This window comes from Pantherophis guttatus, chromosome 2 (assembly GCF_059756535.1).
Source record: "Pantherophis guttatus breed Tessera chromosome 2, ASM5975653v1, whole genome shotgun sequence".
NCBI classification, from domain to species: Eukaryota; Metazoa; Chordata; class Lepidosauria; order Squamata; family Colubridae; genus Pantherophis; species Pantherophis guttatus.
Genome location: NC_142064.1, coordinates 219,186,827 through 219,209,837, shown reverse-complemented (window position 1 = coordinate 219,209,837; position 23,011 = coordinate 219,186,827). Strand labels below are relative to the sequence as shown.

At 37.8% G+C, this 23,011-nt stretch overlaps 1 protein-coding gene across 19 annotated transcripts in view; it reads right to left on the bottom strand.

Annotated features, from left to right (window-relative positions):
* The window catches only part of CACNA1D (calcium voltage-gated channel subunit alpha1 D), a 240,478-nt gene that overhangs the window by 137,947 nt on the left and 79,520 nt on the right, over positions 1–23,011 (bottom strand). For all 19 annotated transcript variants that reach the window (XM_087887838.1, XM_087887840.1, XM_087887842.1 and 16 more), the window contains exons 4-5: positions 2,378–2,517; positions 327–469 (exon numbers count right to left, since the gene is read on the bottom strand). In XM_087887838.1, coding sequence (XP_087743964.1) covers positions 327–469; positions 2,378–2,517 — 283 coding nt within the window. The remainder of the gene's footprint in view (positions 1–326; positions 470–2,377; positions 2,518–23,011) is intronic.

The window sequence follows — 23,011 nt, the reverse complement described above, 5'->3', positions numbered from 1 at the left end:
GCCTTTTTTAGGGGCAGACCAATACATACGTAATATAACAGTTATTTTACTACCTAATGTGTAAATTATGGCCTAAACCATGAAACATAATAATTTAAACTCTTTTTGCTTGCTTTGTGGAGTTGAAATAGATCCGTATTCAACTTGAAATCTCAGTTTGGACTGTATCTAAATAAACTTATACCATGTCATCACATTTTACTGTACTGTACTCTACAGAGAAAGAGGAAGGAGACGATATACCTCAGCCTGCAGAAAAGTTTATCAAAGTAACCTAGAGATGTTTTCGTTTGAATTCCCAAATAATTAATGAAGTGGTGACTTACTGGGCACTCCTGATACAAGCCGGAGGGGTCTCAGGACACGAAAGGCCCTTAGAGCTTTTACATCAAAACCACCTGGTTTGCCACCGGAATGGCTACCCCCTTCTGTTTCTTTGGTTAATTGTTCCAAAATTACACTAAACAATCTGGGGAACAAGAAATAAAAGATTCCATATTGTTGTTACTATAACATAGGACAATAAGCTCTTTTTCATAAAGGAGGTTTAAATTTGGTGTAATTCAGAAGAACCTTTAATGACATACATACTATACGTGTATTATGTAAAACCTAAAAGATCACCATTACAACATTAGAAGAACAGCCTTCACAGTTTAAAAAATAGCTTGGAGTAATTCAAATGCTTCCTCCTTGGAACTCAGGGAGAAGGTATCTTTCAGGAGTCAGACCTAAAACGTCAAATTCAAATTCAGACTCACTACCACTATCCAATACATATTTCTTCATATTCAGACAGAAATGTGTTCATATCCAGATGTTGCAGTCAGCTTTATGCACACTTTTATATTTAACTATTGCTCACCTCTTGTGATAACCAGTGGCCAAGACAGACTGCTAGAGATACTGTTCAGTCATTACATTGGAATAGATTTATTTTGTCAGAAGATAGTTCAAGTGATTTATTTATTTATTATTTATAAGTCATATTTCTATGCCGCCCACTCTCCGAGGACTCTGGGCAGCTTACACCAAAGACAGTATACTAAATAGCATATTGCCCCCTAACAATCTGGGTCCTCATTTTACCCATCTCGGAAGGATGGAAGGCTGAGTCAACCTTGAGCCAGTGAGATTTGATCCGCTGATCTGCTGAACTAGCAGTCAGCTGAAGTAGCTGCAGTACTGCACTCTAACCACTGCACCACCTCGGATAAGTGATGCTTATCTTTTGGACTAGAGCAGTGTTTCCCAAACTTGGGAACTTCAAGATATATGGACTTCAACTCCCAAAATCCCAAAGCCAGCCATGCTGGATGGGGAATTCTGGGAGTTGAAGTCCACACTTCTTAAAGTTCCCAAGTTTGGGAAACACTGGACTAGAGTTTCTACACATAACAATAATTCAAGCAATATCACTCAGAATGCAGCATAATATTTTAAATGTTTGCAAACTATTCATTGGTGAGAGATTTGTTTCTTAATAGCTCCTCTTTTTTGCCACTTTCATTTAAATAATCGACATTAATTGTCTGAAAGAAAAAAAACTTACTAATTATTCTGATACAGTATTCCAAGACAAGGTTACTGGAATTATTTCTATCAAACAGAACTCTAATTATACCCATGTTTCCTGAAAAATAAGACCCTGGTTTATATTTTTTTTGAACCCCAAAATAAGCACTTGGCCTTATTTTGGGGAAGGTCTTATTATTTTGGGGCGCATGGAGCAAGATGGGGCTCCTCTTGCCGTCTTACCTGATATCCAGATCTGCGTTTAAATATTTTTGGGGAGGGCTTCTTTTTGGGGGGAGGCTTATTTTAGCGCATGCGCTCAAAAGCCCGATTGGGCTTATTATCAGGGGGTGTCTTATTTTCGGGGAAACAGGAGTACTTTTCCTGAGTCTTCCCTTATATCTTTAAATTCTTAGTTTTAATAATTAGGGTAAAGTGTACATAAGAACCCCACGTCCCTCTCATGTACTATGTGATCTCTTTGGAGTGAAGGAATCTGTCTTGTGCTACATTTCACACCTCAGAATACACATATACGGCTTGCTATGCAGATATTATTTCTGCAAAAGAAAAACTTTATACAGAACAATTCTAAGTATGTGTTTATATAAACCTTACTAAAGGATGTTGTTATGTAAAATTCAGTGGTGTCTTCTTAAAGAGCAAGGGGGGAATATATTCAAGGATTAGATTTCCTATTTGGGAAATCATTGCAAAGCAATTAAGTATTTGACAACACTGCAATCTCATAAAGCTGAAGAGAAGGATAATTACAGATTCCTTGTTTGAATGTTATAGCAAATACATAAAGTAGAAACATTTTAGATGTTAATTTCTTAGAAAAATTAAAAATTGTACTTACCCTACTATAACTATTACAAAATCCAGTAAATTCCATCCATTTCTAACATATGCGTTGGGATGTAATAATAATCCATATGCTACAATCTTCAAAAAGGTTTCAATTGTAAAAATAATCAAGAAGGCATATTCTACTTTTTCCTGCAATACACACATTAAAAAATGAACAAACCAATCATTAATAAATTAAGCATTGAATTATATAATACATTTATGATTTGTCTCTTCTGCTTGAGTATCAATCAAACACTAATAAAAAGAATATCCAGTATGTTCTTTCTTAACATTCAGAGAACCAGTGAGGCTCAAATACCAGAAACGCATGCACAGTCTCAGAGTAAACTTCAAGTAAATGCTTAATCCCTTTTAAACTACTGAAATTGCTCACAAACTTCAATTAGTGATTTCAGACTAATGGTTCCTTAAATCATAATATCATTATATTGTGCAGCTTATTTATTTATTCAATTTGTATAGTTGCCAATCTCAGACTTTTCACTGGGCAACAATGTTATTTCATCTTTATTCCATCTCTGTGTTCCTCAACAGTTAATGATTGTAAACTGTTCCTTTGTAAGTTTAAAACAATCTAAAATGAGTTAAAGCATAATAAAGATTTTAATTATAAGCACTCTGCTACTGTAACAGTATTAATGCAAATTGTTTTCCCTATAAACTAATAACATATTGAATGATCAATTGTATATTGCAGTCTTCCCCGACCAGATGCTCAGTGAAGTTGTAGGAGATTTACATTCTCTGTAAGTACTGGTAGGTAATCAGAAAGACATCAATCAGAGACCTTCAGAATGACATTAGGTTGTGTTAAACTTTCTCCAGCTCATCAACCTGGAGCCAGAAAAGCCATCACCTAATATTAAAGCATAATTGGCTGATTGCAAATAATACATTCAGCATAATCTTGCAAAATGACATCACACCAGAATTGCACCACTCTCACGAAAGCTCCACAAACTGGTATTTACAGTCTAGAATTTACGTAAGCTTTCTTTTATTTCGTTTATAGATTTTGGGGTGAGAGTAGGAATTGGGAGAAATCCATTCATTTTTAATGTTTTTCTAACTGGCCAGGAACATGAGAAAGGATGTTAACACAGTAAATGAATCTGGAAAGCAATAGGAAGGTGCCAGTGATGAGTCTAGAAAGGAGGAAGAAATGAGAAGAAACCCAGATGAAGCGTTTATAGAAAACCCAGGAATGGTGATGTAAGGAAAGTAACTGACTGGAAAGTATAAAGGCTGTTCTTCTGAAGCACTGGGAGGAGCTGAGATAGGGATTTTGAAAAGTCTTGGTTGCACATAAGAAAATACCTCTACATTAAAGCAAGTGTGTGTGTGTCCATGTGTGTGTGTGTGTACCCATCTTACTGATAAGATGATTCTGTGTGTGTGTGTGTAACAATTAAAATCTTTAAAAACTATAAAAAAACTAGTACCAGGAAGATAGATGGCACAGGGTACGATCTTCTTAACCCATCCACCACCTGCAGTATTGAGCACCCCACTCAGAGACCCAAGTCAACCACAAAAAACAGGTTTTGATCATCTTCAAGAAGGCCAAAAGAGTGGAAGCATTTCTCACCTCCAGTGGTACAATGTCCCAAAGGGCTTTGGCTACAGAAGAAAAAGCTCTTTCACTTTTTTTTAAAATTTGATTTATATGCCGCCCTTCTCTGGAGACTCAGGGCGGCTTACAATGCATTAAGCAATAGCCTTCATACTTTTGTATATTTATACAAAGTCAGCATATTGCCCCCACAATCTGGGTCCTCATTTTACCTACCTTAGAAAGGATGGAAGGCTGAGTCAACCTTGAGCCTGGTGAGATTTGAACTTGCAGTAATTGCAGGCAGCTGATGTTAATAACAGTGCTTGACCTCAACCACTGGAATTTCTTAGCAGACTTGGTCCGCAGCAGGCCCCTTCCACTGGAATGAGTGGAGTGAACAGCAGGCCCCTTCCACTGGGGTGAGAAGGCTACTCAGATACCTGGACCTTATATTTTGCCATTAGAGATTATAGGAGAGGTAGGATAGGCTAGGATAGGTTTAGAATATCAGCAGGAAGGACTTGGAAACCAATAGGGTACCACTAGATTTGATCAACTTGCGCTATTAAATCTCTCCTTAATTTCTCTCAACTGAATCTGGAACAAACATAATGTTCCGAGTTTTTGTTCAGGCAAATCACAACCTACTCAAAACAGTTCAATCAAACTTCTAAGGCACAATTTATTTATTTAACTTTTTACGGTCTGAAGCAAAACACATTTTCTATCACATACGTATCTCTATCTCATACCAAAATGGCTTTCTGCGCTCTTATAGTGAGTTAAACTATTAAGATTGGCTCTTTCCATGCTTCAGAATCAATATCATACTTCTTACACTGTTGTCTGTTTGGCAATTTCAGACCCGCTACAGCGTAACCCAAGCTGGAAAAAAAGCAGTATTTCTGTTTGCAGCAATAAAGCTTGATAGAATTTATGACTAATGTATTTTCCAATTACAGATAGTCCTCTATTTACAACCATTCATTTTGCAACAGTTGGGGAAAAAAAACAGCACTGAAAAAAGTGACTTGCAACTGGCCTTTGCACTTATGGCACTTGCAGTTTCCCCATGGTCACATGATCAAAATTCAGGCACTTAGAAATTGGCATGTATTTACCACAGTTGCAGTGTCCCAGAGTCACCTAATCAGCATTTGCAATCTTCCCAGCTGGCTTCTGACAAGCAAACTCAATGGATGATGTTCGATTCACTTAATGATCATAAGATACTAACCATGGTAAAAAAAAAAAAAGGTCTTAAAATCAGATAAGACTCTCTTAACAACCCCCTTGCTTAGCAATGGAAATTCTTACAATAACCAGGTTTACCTGTATCAGGAATTTACCTCCCACCCACCCATCCTTTTTAATTCTCAAACTTCAGCTGACCATGTATTTACTTCTCATGTTCTTGAGAAATGGAAAACATAATATGGAAGTGTATTTACTTCAGTTACTCAGTCAGTTATACTGTTTAAAAGGCTGTGAGTTACACAAACAAAAGTATAGGAAAAGAGGTGCTAATATTGAGACAGTGGTGAAAACCTTATGACAGAGGTGTCAAACTCAAGGCACGTGGCCAGATCCGGCTCGTAGGGTGCTTAGATTTGGCCCGCAAAGCTGCTCTGGAAATAGTGAAGGACCGGCCCGTGGTGCCCCTGCCAGCGAAAATGGAGCTCGGGAGGGCCACAGAAGAGCGAGCTCCATTTTCGTCTGCAACAGCCTCCTGCAACCCTCTGCCAGCAAAAATGGAGCTGCAGTTTTGGTGGTAGAGGGTTGCAGGAGGCCGTCACAGCCAAAAATGGAGCTCAGGAGCCCGTTTTTGCTTGCAGAGTGCTCGGCCCACCACAGGTGCTCCCAACATGAGTGACATTGAGCTGGTCACACCAGGGGTGGGTTCTACTTACCTTTAATACTGGTTCGCATTGTGACCCTGCGCGCACTCTTCTGTGCATCCGCAGATGGCCTATGATGATGTCCGGGTCAGTGGGTGGAGCCTGCTGCCAGTTTTACTACCGGTTTTACGAACCAGTCCGAACCAAGGGCAACCCACCACTGGGTCACACCCACCCTGGCCATGCCCACCCTGGTCCCCCAATGTCAAACCTGATGTTTGAATAGAATAGTGCTGTATTTAAACATGTTAAACATGGTTATTGAATTAATACAGAGATCCCCAACCCTTGGGCTGTAGATTGACACCAGTCCACGGCACGCCAGGAATCGGGCCATGCAAGCAACAAAGCCCTATCCCTGCATCCCATGTGGGATCCAGGCAGTGCATGAAACCACACACACACACACAGAGCCCACGGAAAAACTCGTCCCTGGGGAACCACTGATATAATACATTAAATGATCAAAAAGAAGCAAGATTCAAACTATATTTGACATGTACTGTGAATGTGACTTATATATTTTTACTGAGAGTTGTGTTGTATGATTCCAGTCCATAAGTCATTGGTTCGAAAAAAGATACCTAATCACAACCCTATTTTAAAAAATTAAGTCTCATTAGTACTTAAACGGTATGTGTCTCATTCCCTTAAAAAAAAAGTTAACTTTTTCCTAATATTTTTAGTAATACAAAAATCAGTGAAGAAATTATTTGTTCCATGTATTAAAGTACTGGGAATATTAGACCAGATTATGGCCCATGGTTAGGATTTTATTTGTTTTGATTTGGAGTTACTCTTGCTTTGTTATTTTGTTCTTGTTTACTTTGTCCTTCTCTAGAGATATGAATGAGAATAAATCCTTAGAGGGCAGATTCTACAAAGCCAATGGGTAGAAGTAGAATGGTGGAGGCAGATAAAGTATTACTGGAGAAGACAATGTTCCCTTTCCCTACTGCTGGTTCTACAGCTGTTGATGGCAATCCTTCACTGCAGATTAAAGAGATAAGGTCTCAAGTTAAACTTGATTCCTGCTGACTTCATTGTCGCATATCCATGTCGTTTTCTAGGATGAGAACAGAACTGATTTATTACTGACTTCTGAGATTTTTTTAAAACTCAGTTTATTCCCCCCATCAAAAGATTAATTGGACCCAACCCTGAGGTGGCTCCAGAAAAGCCCAGAAGGATGGCTTATTTCTTATTGGTCAAAACAAAGGCTATGTTGGCATATTACCTATCTTGCTGCTCAGATAGATTTTCTGTGCTCCAGCAAGACTTTAATAGCTGCCCCAAGTAATATCAAGTTCCACAACTTACTTAATTTTATTCATCCCTTAATACACTTTTGAACATCATTGTTGATATGACTCAGAGGACTCACTACTCTTTAATCTGACTATGAAGCAGTAAGTAACTCAAAGAAAAAAAGTTAGGCTATTGCTTAACGCATTGTAAGCCGCCCTGAGTCTCCGGAGAAGGGCGGCATATAAATCGAACCAATCAATTAATCAATCAATCAATCAATAAATGATGGAGGAAATTTGAGAAAATGTCTACCGGATAGTGACTAGACCAGCGGATTTGATAATCACAAATAAAGTGTATCTGTCATAATTCCATTGGCACTCAGTAATCTAACAGAACTATTTCCTGTTCTAAAATATTCATTAGAAGAAAAATAAGTGAAAATTGAGGAAGTCAACTTGCTTGTCTGCTATGAAATTCCTATGAGAAGTTTTGTAGATGAAGTTGCATGTATGTATGTATGTATGTATGTATGTTTCATATTATCCAGACTTAGAAGCATGAAATAAATGATATGTACAACTATTTTTTGGCTGTTCTGGCAGATTAAGGCAGCCTCTGTATATCTAGCAAATTAATCTTAGATTGAAGCATATGATTGCAGCTAGAATTCCCAATTTGTATCCTGCTTACTAATGCTGGTGGAGTTGAATGCAAAGCACGTAATGATAGCCAGATACATGGATTAGTAGTAAGAACACCAAAAGAACACCAGACAGGGACAAAAATTGAGGCATGCAAGCAGAGTCCTGCTAAATCTTTAAGAACGGCTGTTATGTGGCACCACTAGCTGCAGAACAGCTAATTGGCATACTAAGCATGGAAGCTCACCTCTGCTGTCAAGCAGCTCACAAAATTCCAGAAAATTTAATGAGTGAGCCAGTTCCAGCATACCACTACATGTAAGTGAATTGTCAGAATGTGAGTTTAGAGAATAGGGTTATGAGAATGATGATGTTTCAAAGAAGCAGTTATTGGAACTCTGAGTTGTCTGATATAACAAACTCATTGCATTTAAAAGTAAAAAATGAAGCATAAAAAAATAAGTTAAGCTAAACAAAGGAGGTTTGTTGTTTGGCTCTATCAAACACTAACAAAAATTCTATTTAGTGGTCATGTTTCAGTAGATCCTTATAGTTGAGAAAGCAACTAATTATAAGGCATGCATCTTTTCTCAATTACTTTTCAGACAAAATTTAAAATATTGGCGAAAACGTTTAAAGCCTTAAAGCAGGGGTTCAAGGCCCGCAGGCTGGATCCGACCCACGGGGTGCTTAAATCCGGCCCGTGGGGCCAGGCTGAAAATATCAAAGGACCAGCCTGCGGTGCCTCTGGTGGCTAAAACTGGCTGCGTGGGGTGGGGGGGCGGTATACTTAGTTTTCGCCCACCATGGCTTCCTGCAGCATTCTGCCGGCCGAAAACAGGCCGAAAAACAGCCTGCAGAGTGCTGCAGGAGGCCATGGAGGGTGAAAATGAGGCACAGGGGGGCTGCACACAGGGGGGCTGCACATTCTGGGGGGCCCCACCGCCCCCTCGCAGAGAGCTACAATGCTGATCCAGCCCTCAAAGAAATCCAGTTTGAGATCCTTGCCTTAAAGGAATACGTCCAACAAATTTCCTAGTTCATTAATACTTTGTTGGCCTATATTTTCTGCCATATTCTTTCACCAATGTGAACAATATATATTGTTACAAATGTCCTGAATACTTGTGTTTATGGTATCTTCAAAGAGTACTTTTTGCATCTTCTCTGAAGATTCAGCTACAATAAATGATACAAATATGCACGGACACAACTACACCAACCAGTTTCTTGAAAAAAGCAACATTTAGTTAAAAGTATAAAGTATTTTCTGGGGTTACCAAAAATAATCTATATTGTGCACAACAGGAGCAAGCAGTATCCTAAGAGATCCTGAACAAATATCTAAATTTACCAGAGAAGATCATGAAAAACAAAAAACAAAACCCAGCACTAGTTGTTTTTTTTAACACACCACGGTTAATTTCTTATACCAATCCAAGAATGTTATTAACCTAACCTAACCTAACCTAACCTAACCTAACCTAACCTAACCTAACCTAACCTAGCCTAGCCTAGCCAAACCAAACCAAACCAAACCAAACCAAACCAAACCAAACCAAATCAAATCAAATCTTTATTTTGGTCATAGATCAGCATACGTTACTAACCTAATTCCATAGAGAAACTGTTGTAATGCCAATGTCAAAAAACTGTCAGAAGATATTAGAACTTCATTTTCATAGTAGAGGACTGGGTTTGGTTCCCTCTTACAAGGAAATCAGCTTAGCAGAAACTAAATTCTCAGAAATCTTTGTTTCCCAGGCAGATGGTATATATTAATCATCATTTATCTATGTATTTCCAAAATCGTCAGTAAAAATATGCAAAGCTGTTACTACATGAAATAAGCACTGAAAGTATGTTAAGATGTCTTTACAAAAATGGTTTTGAAATAAAATATGCACAGCTTGCAAGTCTTTCCTCTCCTACGTATATTTGCTGTATAGCCATCTTAGAGCAGTTCTAATTTGTCTTTTAAAAAAAAATAAATCAGTTGTATGCACAGAATACTAATTTTGAAAATCCATAAATGAAGATAGGAAAATCTTCTGAGATATGAAGCATCTTTATGAGACAAATCAAGATTATAATGAAGGAAGTGGCTAACAAAACTTTCTCATGCTGCAAAACAAATTACAAATGAAATAACTCAGAGGAAGGTTTTATAATTAAGATTTATTTTAAAAATATGCTTTCTAAATCAGACCACTGTGTATTGGGCATTTCAGAATCCATCTATGAGCCACGGTGATGCAGTGGTTAGAGTGCAGTACTATAGGCTACTTCTGCTGATTGCCGGCTGCCTGCAATTTGGCAGTTCAGATCTCACCAGGCTCACCAAGGTTGACTCAGCCTTCCATCCTTCCGAGGTGGGTAAAATGAGGACCCAAATTGTTGGGCAGCAATATGCTGACTGTGTAAACCGCTTAGAGAGGGCTTTAAAACACTGTAAAGCGGTATATAAGTCTAACTGCTATTGCTATCTTGTCTATCATTCCATTCTATGCAGTGGTGGGTTGCTACCGGATCGCCCCGATAATGGCGGCAGCGGAAGGCTCCACCCAGACGTCTCTGCGCAAAAGCGTCATGCGAGTGCCCACAAGCGAATCAGTAGCGGACAAAATTGAAACCCACTACTGATTCTATGGGAATATTGTACTTCTTCCTTTAGAAAATAGGTAGGCTTATGGATGGAAAATAATCAAGGAGAGAAGCAGCGTAGAACTAAGGAGAAATTTCCTGACAGTTTGAACAATTAATCAGTGAAACTTGCCTCCAGAAGTTGTAAATGCTCCAACACTGGACGTTTTTAAGAAGAGATTGGATAACTATTTGTCTGACGTGGTATAGAGTTTCCTCACTAAGCAGGGGGTTGGACTAGAAGGCCTCCAAGGTCCCTTCCAACTCTGTTTTTCTATTCTATTCTAAATACTTTTTCTCTTGTTTGGATAATTTTACTGTTGTATGTTACTATATAAATTACAAATTGCTTTTACACTTTGTACAGCAAAAGCAATATGATTGGAACCAATAACCCAGAGACATAATGGTTCTCCTTCACCAGATGACTTCAAGAAGAGGCTCAACATATGTGACAGTTTATGAGGAGGCTGGAAATAGAAGGGGACATAGATATAAATGATCAAACGATAATGGGCAAGTCAAGTGATAATTTATCTCATGAACAGCAATTTAGCATGGGTAAAAAAAAAAAATCTAGGAATAAGCATTTCAAAGCATCCAAAGAAATTTCTTTAGTTAGCTAATTATGAAGGATGGTAGGAAATTCCTGTTATACTTTCCAGATTTCAAATAGATTCCAAACTAACATTAAATTTACGTAGCTGAAATCTGTGTAGTTGTTGCTTCTTGATCTTACTTAACTTCGAGAGATCATTGGGAGCAGGAGTTATCAGTGGGTCATCAACTGAAGATGCTTTAATTTGGATTTTTATACTGAGAGGTTAGATTTAAAGATTTTTAAAAGCCCCACTTCTGTAATTCTGTATACTGAATTTTATAGGCACCAAAGCACAGTGTTTACTGACTATTTTCAAATCAGGACCTTACTCCTACCCCACTGCTGTTGTCTTCACAGTGCTGCTCAGTAAAACTCTTTGTAGAAGGGAATCAAGTATTAGAAGTAACTTGTTTACAAAAGCTTGGTTAAAAAGACCAACATTTTAGAATGCCCAATTTTACAAATGAAGAGAAATATGCTGTGGGCAGAAAAACTTAAAGCAAAAGGAAATTTGCTGGAAATTTTTGAAAGAAAAATGAGGATAGTTCTGTTTGGACCTCATTATACCAATGAGAAAGAAAACTAGGAGATATCTAAAGGAGCCAATGTAGTTGAACAAACAATTTGGAAAGGAGTTCAGACTAAAGTTCATTGGAAGAGGGATCTAACAATCAACTAATTCTACAAAACTTCAACAGTCATGTAAGAATGAGATCAGGGTGACAAAGGTGGAAAATGAGATAAAGCTACTAAGAAAGGGAAAATCTAGAAAGAACAGTTTCTTCAAAGATGACAACAACAAACAGAAGATAAAGGAGGTGGAGATCACACTATTAACTCCAAATGGAGAAATGACAAATGACCAAAGGTGGGGGGGGGGGAACAGAAACTCAACTCCTCTCTCTTTACCTCAATTTACCTTGATATTCTTTGTGTATCAAAGACTAGAAAATAACAACGGGAAGGAGTAGGTCAGGAAGAATGTGATAAAGGATATGTTAGCTTTTTTATTTATCTCCCATTTTAATTGTTTTATTAATAACTCAAGACAGTCAACATATCTAGTACTCATTCCTTCTCCTATTTTCTTCACAACAACTCTGTGAGGTGAGTTGGACTGAGAGAAACTGACTGATCCAAAGTCACCCAGCCAGCTTTCATGCCTAAGAAGGGACTAGAACTCACAATCTCCTGGTTTCTAGCCTAAACCACTAGACCAAACTGACTCTTCTCCAAGCTCCTAGATTCTGATGAAATACACTCCAGAATCCTGAAGGAATGGTGAAAGAACCCTCAGGAACTTACTTAGTTCCATCAGAAGAGTCTTGGAGAGCTGAAGAAATACCAGAAGACTAGAGAAGGGGAAATGTCAAGAAAGGAAAATAACAAGGATTCCAGTAGTTATTGCCCAGGGATCTTAACATCAACACCTTGCAAGATGTTGTGGCAACAAACATCTTAAAGCTTTTTGTGAGCTTTTTGTAGACAATGCCCCAATTGCTCAGCGTAGCTTTTTCAAAAATAGGTCATATGAAACAAACCACATCTCCTTCTTTGACAAAATAACTACTTTAGCAGACAAGGGAAATGCTGCGGACACAATTTTCCTCAATTTCAGCAAAACCTTTTAACATGACATTCTCACTGTAAAACTGTTGAAATGTCTGTGAAGAGTAAGGAAGATGACCTTGAGTTATACAGGAAGTCTTGTCTAGCCAAAAAGGGGCTGAAGGATTTTTCAAGTGAAACAGTATGAGATAACATTTGGAAGTGGCTCGGGCAGATGCCTCCCTAATTCACTGAACTATAAAAAGGAGGGAAATGTACAGCATCATAAAACTGCCAAGATTCTGTTACTATAATTAGTCTCAATAAAAGGAGCCTTAGCCTTGGTGTGGCATTGATTTCCTGGTCTGGTCTACCTAGTGCGGCTGACAATGTGGTTGGAATGGTATCACATTTAAGTGGCCCAGAACTGGCTGACTAACTGCAGTCACAGAGTGAGCGGTAATGAATCTACTTTAATCAGTAACCAGTGGAATCCTGCAGGAATCTGTCTTGGGGTCAGTATAATTCAAATTTTTTAGCAAGGTCTGGACAATGTAAGCGAAGGTGCATATTAAATTTGGACATTAAATAAAATTGGGAGGGGGGGTTGGACAACACCCAGGATGACAGTATGAGACTGTAGTTTAATCTGGACAGGTTAGAAGATGGGGCTGAATGGAACAAGATGTTCCACTGCAGGGAGAAATGTAACTTATTACATCTAGGGAGGAAAAATATAAGGCAGATATACAAGATGTGGGATTCATGGCGTGAAAGTCCTTTATCGGAAAATGACACAAACAAATAAGTGAGCAGTGTAAGTCTGATGCCCCCTTTGGGTTGCATTAGAAGAAGCAGTCCATCAAAGGCATGTGAAGTTCTTATTCTTCTCTACTCTGCACTGATGAGTCCACACATGGATTCTGTGAACAAGTTTGGACAAACTTGCAGCTACCCAAATTTCATTTTAAAATAAAGATGATCCCCCCCCCCCCGGATAGCAAGATCTGTACAACAGTGGAAATAGCCTCTCTTTGGGGATTGTAGTTTCTCCATCTCTGGAGGTTTTTAACCATTCCAGCTTCACAATTCTATGATTCTAGAAATGTGCTATACTATAAGTAATACATTTTACAGATAAAATAATTCACTGGATTATACTTTTTTAAACAAGATTTTAAATATAGAATATTATGATGTCACTTGGTCAAATCCCTCCTCTTATCTCTTATGCTACAGGACAGTGAGGATGTGGCACAATCAAATTAAGTGAGTCTCTTTGGACCAAGATTTAGCCATAAATAATGTGGTTCAAAGTACAGAGTTTGGTATCTACCTCTGCCTAAAGGCTCTAAGGGATGACACTTAGGGAATTGATCATGCAACACCAGATATGCCACCAGGCTTACTCTCCGAGGATTTGATTTACTTGATTGCTTGTAAAAGATGTGAAGTAACAAAATGAAAACAATGTTGAGGTTTCCCAGATGATTTGAGACCTGCTTATCTGGCCCATTTAGTGTATGGGCAACAATTCCAAAGATTTATAGTTATGCACTAATTTGTGACATTCACAGCTGTCTATCTTTCCCTTGCCTATACGAGATAATAAATCTGTTGTTGTTCATGTTGTGATATATGCAACAAGACATTCACAGCTAGCAGGTGCTTCTGCATTCTCATTTTGGGCAGGCTTGGTTGAGCAGGCCTGTTTTATATCTCCAAATGATGGAACTGCTAGCCTGACTATCTTAATATCTTATAGAGGATCTAACGAAGGAAAGTCAGTTTCATTTTTATTTTATTTTTTATTTTTATTTGTCAGTTAATTCAAACACATCTAATATATTAATTATAATTGTTTCATTCCTATTGCATTTCAAGATGAAAATCCTCCAAGGTATTTTTTTTCTTGACAGATCAGTGTAACAAAATATTTAAAGTAAGAATGATGGTATACTAATATTGATAAATATTTTCTGTACACGGTTCAAAGCCAATGTTATGTTTATAACATTTGTTTAACTAAAAAGGGAGAGAGATTTTTAAAAATCAAAGTTTTGAATTACACAAAGAAAAAGAATGGCATGAAGGCCATACATAGTTTTTTTTTCTTAGATTGGTGACCCAAACTGTGCTATAATACAAGCCACACTTTTTCCAGTAAGAAATTCATTTCTAGTGCCATGGCCAAGCCACAATCACTGTGACATATAATTACTTTAACATTTTAAAAATTGAAAGCACGCTTCTTTATTTTAACCTGTATTTTATACATAGCATGTGCTTAGTTCCTATTTTAAAAAGTTTGGGGTATAATATATAGTATTCATAATTTACTAAGGTGTTTGACCATAGACTCATTCTTGACAAAATAGAATATGGGTAGAGGATTATTCTACTACCAGATAGATTGATAATTGGTTAGACAATTCACCTAACCCATGATCCTTAATGGCTCTACTGTATGCCATCCATGGAATGATTTATCCAGTGGAGAACTCAAGGATGTCCAAGGCCCTATGCTCTTCAACATTTTCATGTGTGATTTAGAGAATGGATAAGACTTAGAGCAACTTTTAACAACCTCACCAACAGTTCCGAAACAGCTAAAAACTCGCCATGCAAATATTGTCGGTCATATCTTAGCTTAGTCCCATTACCTTGCTCATACACATCAAACACACCTTCCCTACCATGAGGCCTATATCCCTTAAACCCCTCCAAGAATTTTTCACCTGTGAAAGTCGATGCAGGTGCCGCCATCAAAACTGCAGATAACACAAGCTTTGGAAAGTGTTATTTTTTAAGTTTAAAACTTAGACTTGAATATTGGGGACTATTAAATACAGTTCCACGAAAGTTGCATGAAATGTAAAAGTTCTGTTTAGTTGCACAAAATGTAAACGTTCTGTACATAGATAAGAAAAATCAAAATGCAGCTATAGGATAGGTGGTACCCAGCTCAACAATAGTACTTGTAAAATGCATCTGGGCATCCTGATGCACCAAAGATTAAACACAAACCATTAGTGCACTGCAACTGCTAAAGTGTTAATTAAATCTATAGACAGATATATAGTACAAAGATCACAAGAAATGATAGTTCTAACTATGTTAATCAGATTGCACCTGGAGTACTGTGTCAGGTCTGACTAGACTTTTTGCTTAGTTGTACTAGCCAAAGCAATCAATAATATAAAGTTTTTCTTCTTGGAACTAATGAGTTGGAACAGTGTTTCTCAACTTTAGCACCTTTAAGAAATGTGAACTTCAACTCCCAGGGTTCTCTAGTTAGCATGCTTCCATGGGAATTCTGGGAGTTGGTTCATAGATTTTAAAGTTGCCTAGATTGAGATAGTCTAGGAGGCAGGTCAAACTGGTGGCCTGTGGGCTGGATGCGTCTCGCACAGGCCACGTCCACCCCAGCTCCGCAAAGGAAAAAATGTCATGATAGGTCACAATACGTCATGTGACGTGACTGAATTTGATACCCGTGGTCTAGGATAAACTATCAATTTTCAATACAAACAATTAAAGTTATAAAGTTCTTTAAACAAAGAATTTTGATTTATATTGTATATTGTGTACTTTTACTATTAATCCACATAAATATATCTGCTATATGTTAGGATTGTCAGAATTCCCCTAAAGAGTTAAATGTTATCCAGAGTGAATTCAAACTATACTGTCAGTTGTGATTGTGTTCGCCTTTTTCTCAATTCAACTTTCTTTTTGCAATCAGCAGTATCTTCCGACAGCATTTTCTGAAAAAGCAACAATATATGTTAAAAATGATTGCTGCTTTGTTTCTCTTTGCTTCTTTTTTAATGAAGATATGAAGATAAGTTGAAGGCTGAATTTTACTTGTATTTTAAATATTTATCATAGTATGAAAGAGATGGCATCATAACAGAAATGAAAGGTTGACTTTTGCCTTGAGTATCTTTTATTCTTCACTGAAAGCTTCCAGCTGGAAACTGAAGCATAACAATTGGGCCTGTAATGAAAAGTAGTGACATTCTAACAACTGTTTCCATCAAGTAGTAAATGTTGTGATGAAAGCTATTTAGAATTAAATGGCTATGTAATTAATAGACAAATTAAGGGAGGAATTGATTTTGAATAAAGTACCAGGAAGTAATCCACACTAAATGACATGGTTTGACTTTTAGGAGAGCTTCAGAACTACTTCTCTGGTTTATACTGCTACTGATAGGGATAGCTTTAGGAAACACAAATTATAAACCTGCTCTTTCACTCAGATCAGCAGGGAAGGCCTTCTTGAAAAAAAGGGTCTGTCAGTTTGGACTGAGGGAAAGGACTATGCTGCTTAAAGAGATTACAATTAGCTCTGCCCTCCCAGTTTTTAAGTGGTTGGTGAAAACATGTATTTGCTTTTCCAACTTTCTATAAACTTTTCTGCTCTCAGTTACAGAATTTTTGCTGTAGAACAGGGGGTGTCAAACTTGATTTCATTGAGGGCCGCATCAGGGTTGTGTTTGACCTTGGAGGCCCGGAGTGGGCGTGGCCAGAGTGGGCATGGCCAGCTTCATATCACTCGTGTTGGGGGTGCCTGTGTTGGCCTGAGTGCTCTGCCAGCAAAAATGGGCTCCTAAGCTCCATTTTGGCTATGATGGCTCCTGCAACCCTCTGCCAGCAAAACCGGAGCTTGGGAGTGCTGCCCTTGGCCCTCGTGAGCTCTGTTTTCGGCTGTGATGGCTCCTGCAACCCTCTGCCAGCAAAAATGAAGCTTGGGAGTGTCATACACAGCCCTCCCGAGCTCTGTTTTTGCTGGCAGAGGCACTGCAGGCTGGTCCTTCACAGTTCCCAGGGTGGCCCTGTGGGCCAGATCTAAGCAGTCAATGGGCCAGATCCAGCCCCCGGCCTTGAGTTTTATACCCCTGCTGTAGAGCTAGTATTCTGGGCAAAGGACTGAATAGTATTAGTTCAAAAAGATAATGTACATGATTGTAATGTGAAACACATATGTTACAAATAAAACAAGCAAAAATAAAACAGGACATGGCTTCAGACACAAACTTTCATATATAAATTCATTTTATGACCCTGTAATCCCTTAATTCAGGATAGAGTCAGGGCGACTGGATGGAGCTGAGTATTTGCTGGTCGGATGCCTTTCCTGACACCACAGTTTGCAGCATGTATAAAGGTAAAGGTTCCCTTCGCACATATGTGCTAGTGATTCCCGACTCTAGGGGGCAGTGCTCATCTCCGTTTCAAAGCCGAACAGCCAGCGCTGTCCCAAGACATCTCCGTTGACATGTGGCCAGCATAACTAAATGCCAAAGGCGCATGGAACGCTGTTACCTTCCCACCAAAGGTGGTCCCTATTTTTCTACTTCCATTTTTTACGTGCTTTCGAACTGCTACCATGTTTCCACGAAAATAAGACCCTGTCTTATATTTTTTTGAACCCTGAAATAAGCGCTTGGCCTTATTGCCATGCGCTCAAAAGCCCGATTGGGCTTATTATCAGGGGATATCTTATTTTGGGGAAAACAGGGTAGGTTGGCAGAAGCTGAGACAAGTAATGAGAGCCCACCCGGTTACGCGGCACTAGGGATTCGAACCATTTAACTGCCGACCTATCGATCAACAAGCTCAGCATCTTAACCACTGAACCACCGCATCCCTTAACGTGGTGTATGCCTTCCCTCAAAAAATGTATGTATGCCTCCCTTCAGAAAAATGAGGGAAGGTAATTTTTAATTATGATCTATATACATTACAGAAAAATTATTATGGTTGGTACACAGTCAGTCAGATGTTTAGCCTAGATTTGGCATCTTTGTCTACCTATTGAATTCTTCCCAAGGACATGGGATGAGCAGATGTTGTTGTTTAATAGTATTAAAGGTATGATTGCAGGATGTAAGCTGTTCCAAGTAAAGCTGATTTTTGCAATTGATTAGTGGTGATTTTGTCATTGCTGATGGTATTTCCTCCAGGTATTTTGGAAGTGTACTCAAGGTTCCTCTTACTATTGGTACTATTTTTGCTTTCTTTTGTCACAATGATTCTACTTCTATTTGCAGGTCTTTGTATTTTGTGATTTTCCTTCAGTTCTTTTTCTATTTTGCTGACTCCAGATACTGCTTTTTCTACTATCCAGGCATTTTTGTCTATTACTGTATTATTGTTGTTGTTGTTGTTGTTGTTGTTATTGTTGTATTATTATTCAGAACATCAACAGTTAAATATTTTCTATTTTAAAACATGGCTAAATTTTTGACCCATCAAATACCAGAATGCAAAGGATATATCTTCCAAAGCATTTGCAAAATAAACCTCAGACTCACAGGAAAAAAAATAGAGGCTTCTGTATTATTTCTGGTGCAGAGGTACTTGTAGACTTAAAAGAAAACCACAGATAAAACCTGCTTGTTAAAAAGACAGATGCGGATCAAACTCCATCTACGAATGACTGAAAACAAGCACTTTATTTGCCCTTCCTCACATATTTATGCTTGAAGCTGTTCAGTAATCTTCTGTATCTGGGTGGCAATTTCCATTGCCATTGGTGAACTTCTAAATCAAAAAGCAGATTTAGAAGGATAATTTGTCTTACGATTTCGAGTTAGGATTGTCCTTCCCATGCATCCCAGATGTCACTTTATGACGTTACTACGCAACATTAAATTATATAATTGAATGTCATAGGAAATTCAACTGGTTCAAATATGCTAGTCTTACTTCACATAATTCTTATACTTATGGATCCCTTCCACATCATCTTTATTTTTACTCCTCAAGACTTCAGGAACAGTTTAAAGTTGACATGCATTTGTCCGCACTGCAGTTAGCTGACCATGAAAAGCTGGGAACTCTGCAAACCAAGTGGTGCACCTGCCAACTGATGAGTTGCAGAGTTAAAAATGGTACCAAATCCCTAATCTGTAATCTTTTGTGTTGCATTTACTTGCGAAAAGTCACCTTGGACTGAAAAGGGGCTGAAAAACCACTAAAGCCATATCCTTTTGCAACAGGAAAATACAGTACTTAAAAACAAGTGAAATTCTCATATGGAGCTATGGTGCCTTCCTCGTACGAGAAAGGAGATGATCCCGGGGTCCAAGAGAAAGGAATTTTTGCCAGTGGGAAAAATGTTCCACAAAGCTCCGAGCTTTCAAATGAAAACCTAAATTCACAACAACTTCCAAAGCAGAAATAAATTAGCAGAAATGTCACTGAGGACCAGTACAAATGCCACCCATGAGAATGGCCAAATCCCAACAAATCCCATGAGCACCACCCTTGATAAACTCTGTTAAATGAAAACGACTGAGATTCCCTGGAATCAGCATATACATTTTTGAGGCCAATTTGAGTAAGCATATTATATCTTATTTTAGGCATTACAGATCACTTGCTCTCCTTAGCAGTGCAACACAATACAATATTTATGAAAGGAAATACTTCATTGTGGACAGAAGAAGCATAGACTTCTAACTTCAATTCCTTCTTGTTTTTCTAAATACGCAACACATGAACGATTTAATAATCTCTTATTAAAAATGTCATGAAACTACACGTTGCTAAACCACGCAATGAAAAATTGCATGCTTTGATGGAAAATTTATTGTGCTGGCAATGTAGGCTTTTGAATACCCTATTTCTGATATCATAAATCACCATGACCACTATTATTGTGATTTCATTTTTTTCTTTACAGAACCAAGTGAGGTGTGCTGTAAGTACAGCAGCAAAAAGAAGTGTCTCGTTACTGAAAATAATTTATGCTGTAACAGGATGTCATATATCATATCTCTCAGGGCTACTAATAGTAATTGTGTCTGATACCTATTCCTTCCCTGAGAACATAAGAACATAAGCAGTGCCCTGCTGAATTGAATCCTCCTTGGCCCATATAATCCAACAGTCTGTTCTTGCATTGGCCAACTGCTGTACAAGGATACCTATTAGCTTCCCAGCAGACAGCCTTCTGTCATACTATCATCAAGGTTAATAGCTATTGATCCCCGTGATTTCTATAAATTGGTCCAACCCTTTTTGAAGCCAGCCAAGCTGACAGCCTACACCACATCTCATTGTAGCAAATTCCAAAGTTTAATTAGGTGTTGTCTAGAAAAAAAAAACATTTTGTTTATCCTATTCTTTCAAGATGCAATTTCATGGGGGGGGGGGGCCTTTGGTTGTAGTATTGTGGGAATGGGAAAATAGTTTCTCCTTTTTTACTGATGTGTATAATCACCAAGTTTCAACTCTTCCATATCACTCTTTTCCCATGCTTTATAACTACCTGAAAAAATAGACACAAAGAAAAGTACAGAAAGGCCTAAAATATCAGTACCAATGTTATCTTACTTATTTACTTTAAAAGTTATCCACTTTTCATTAGAAGGATATGCAACCTTTAAAAAGTCAGGAACCAAAATTTACCCCTTCACAATAATATTGTGATACCCAGATCTGCAAGATGGGAGCTGGGTTTTTTTTTTTTCTCCTTCCTTTGGAGGTTATTATAGTGGGAATGGGAACACTGAGCGTCTGAGAGACACATTACTTCCATTTAGAACCATAGAACCATAGAATTTTATTGGCCAAGTGTGATTGGACACACAAGGAATTTGTCTTGATGCATATGCTCTCAGTGTACATAAAAGAAAAGATACGTTCATCAAGAATTCTAAGGTACAACACTTAATGATAGTCATAGGGTACAAATAAGCAAACAGGAAACAATCAATATCAATATAAATAAGAAATATAAATTTCTACCCTATTTCTCTAAAAGTTTCCCATTCAGCCATAATTCTTCACTTAAATCTTGTTATAAAATTATGGGTGTTCAGTATATTATTTGGGAATTTTGGTGACATGATTAAGGAAATAAGTGAAAGTAACTTGCCTCTTGGAGACATCTTCTCCTCCTCTAACATTGGCTGCCTCACAGCTAAATTTTTATGGTTATGAAGGAATCAAGACAGCCTAGATGTAGGGATTTGGGAATGGAATTACACAGTCCAGGCATAGCTAGAAGCAGAAGGAAGAAACTCAAAGTAATCCTTTCTGGCTTTTGTTTAGTATAAATGAAACAAGGAGAAATTTGGGCAGGCATATTTTGTTATTCTACTTTACTACAATAAACAGCATTCTTGAAATCCCTGCCATGCTTGTTTCTTGATCTGGCCTACCTCAAATGCATTTGGCTGGCAAGGAACATGCAGTCCATGGATTGCCCACCCTTGATTAAAAATAATTTTAAGTCGGGTTATTTTCATAACATGATATTCCCTGACATCTGTATCTACAAATACTAAGCACTGTTTCAAAAATGTGATTCCTATCATTCAAGGTCTCAAACAAAGACTAGCTTTAACTGAAAAGTTGTTGGGAATGGGGCCATTTCCACTTCATGTAGAACAGATACGCCATTTTCACAAGTGTTGGAACTGCAGTGGCAGTTCAAGGATTAAAATCTATAGTCCTTGCCCAGTTCTTTGAAAGATGGAAGCAACATTAACATACAAGTAGAAACAAGTAGATATTGCCCCAAACCCATTGGGAATCTATCATGCTGAAAGTGGTAGGTGGACACAAAAAGGGAATGAGTTCCTTTGTTCAGCTGCAGCATTTTTAAATAAAAGAAAAAAAAGTGTGGTTCAAAGCATTTGCCTCAAAGTATTCTTCTGAAAATACACAGCCTCGTGAAGGAGTCCTGTCATATTCTTCAGCTTTCTTTGGGGGAAGTAAGGAGAAACACAACTGAACTACAGCTGCTGAGGTCACAATCCCAAAGGCAAAAGAGATTGACAAATGAAAGACAGCATTGTTGATGATACAAAGTAGTTTGGATAGAAATAAACTCCCTTTTCTTTTACTAAATCTTGAGTCACTTATCCTAAGAGAAAATGCTACAGTAAATATCAGAACAAAAAGGAAGATAGACATCTGGTATTCTGACAAATTTTGTACATTTATTTTTTTTTGGGGGGGTGGGGGATAATTCTGAAACCTGTTATGTTAATAATAGGAACTGGAAATATTTGGAAAAGTCCAAACTCAAAACTACAAAAAATTGTTCCCAGGTAATAGCATTACCAATTTGATCATGCTCTTGAAGGAACTGTGAAGTTCTTATTATTGAGTTTACTTTGCAAAATTAACTTATTTATTTACTTATGTCGATTACATTTAATAGACAATGTTCTGGACATTACACACTACAGTATATTAAAAAGTTACATTAGTTTACATTAGTAAAAGGAGACATTGTTAACGAAATATAGGCTGGGACATTTTTAAAATCAATGATTTATGTAGTTTTTAAAGTAAAGCAAAGTAATAAAGTCAAATAGGCCTCTCTAGAACATTCAATCTTCCACAATTTATTGTTCAAAATAAAACTTCTGTTTTCTTCTTCTTCTTTCCCTCTTAATAAAATGGCTGCAGAAAAGATTACATTAATTTCTAAAATGGAAATATTTCAAAACCAGGC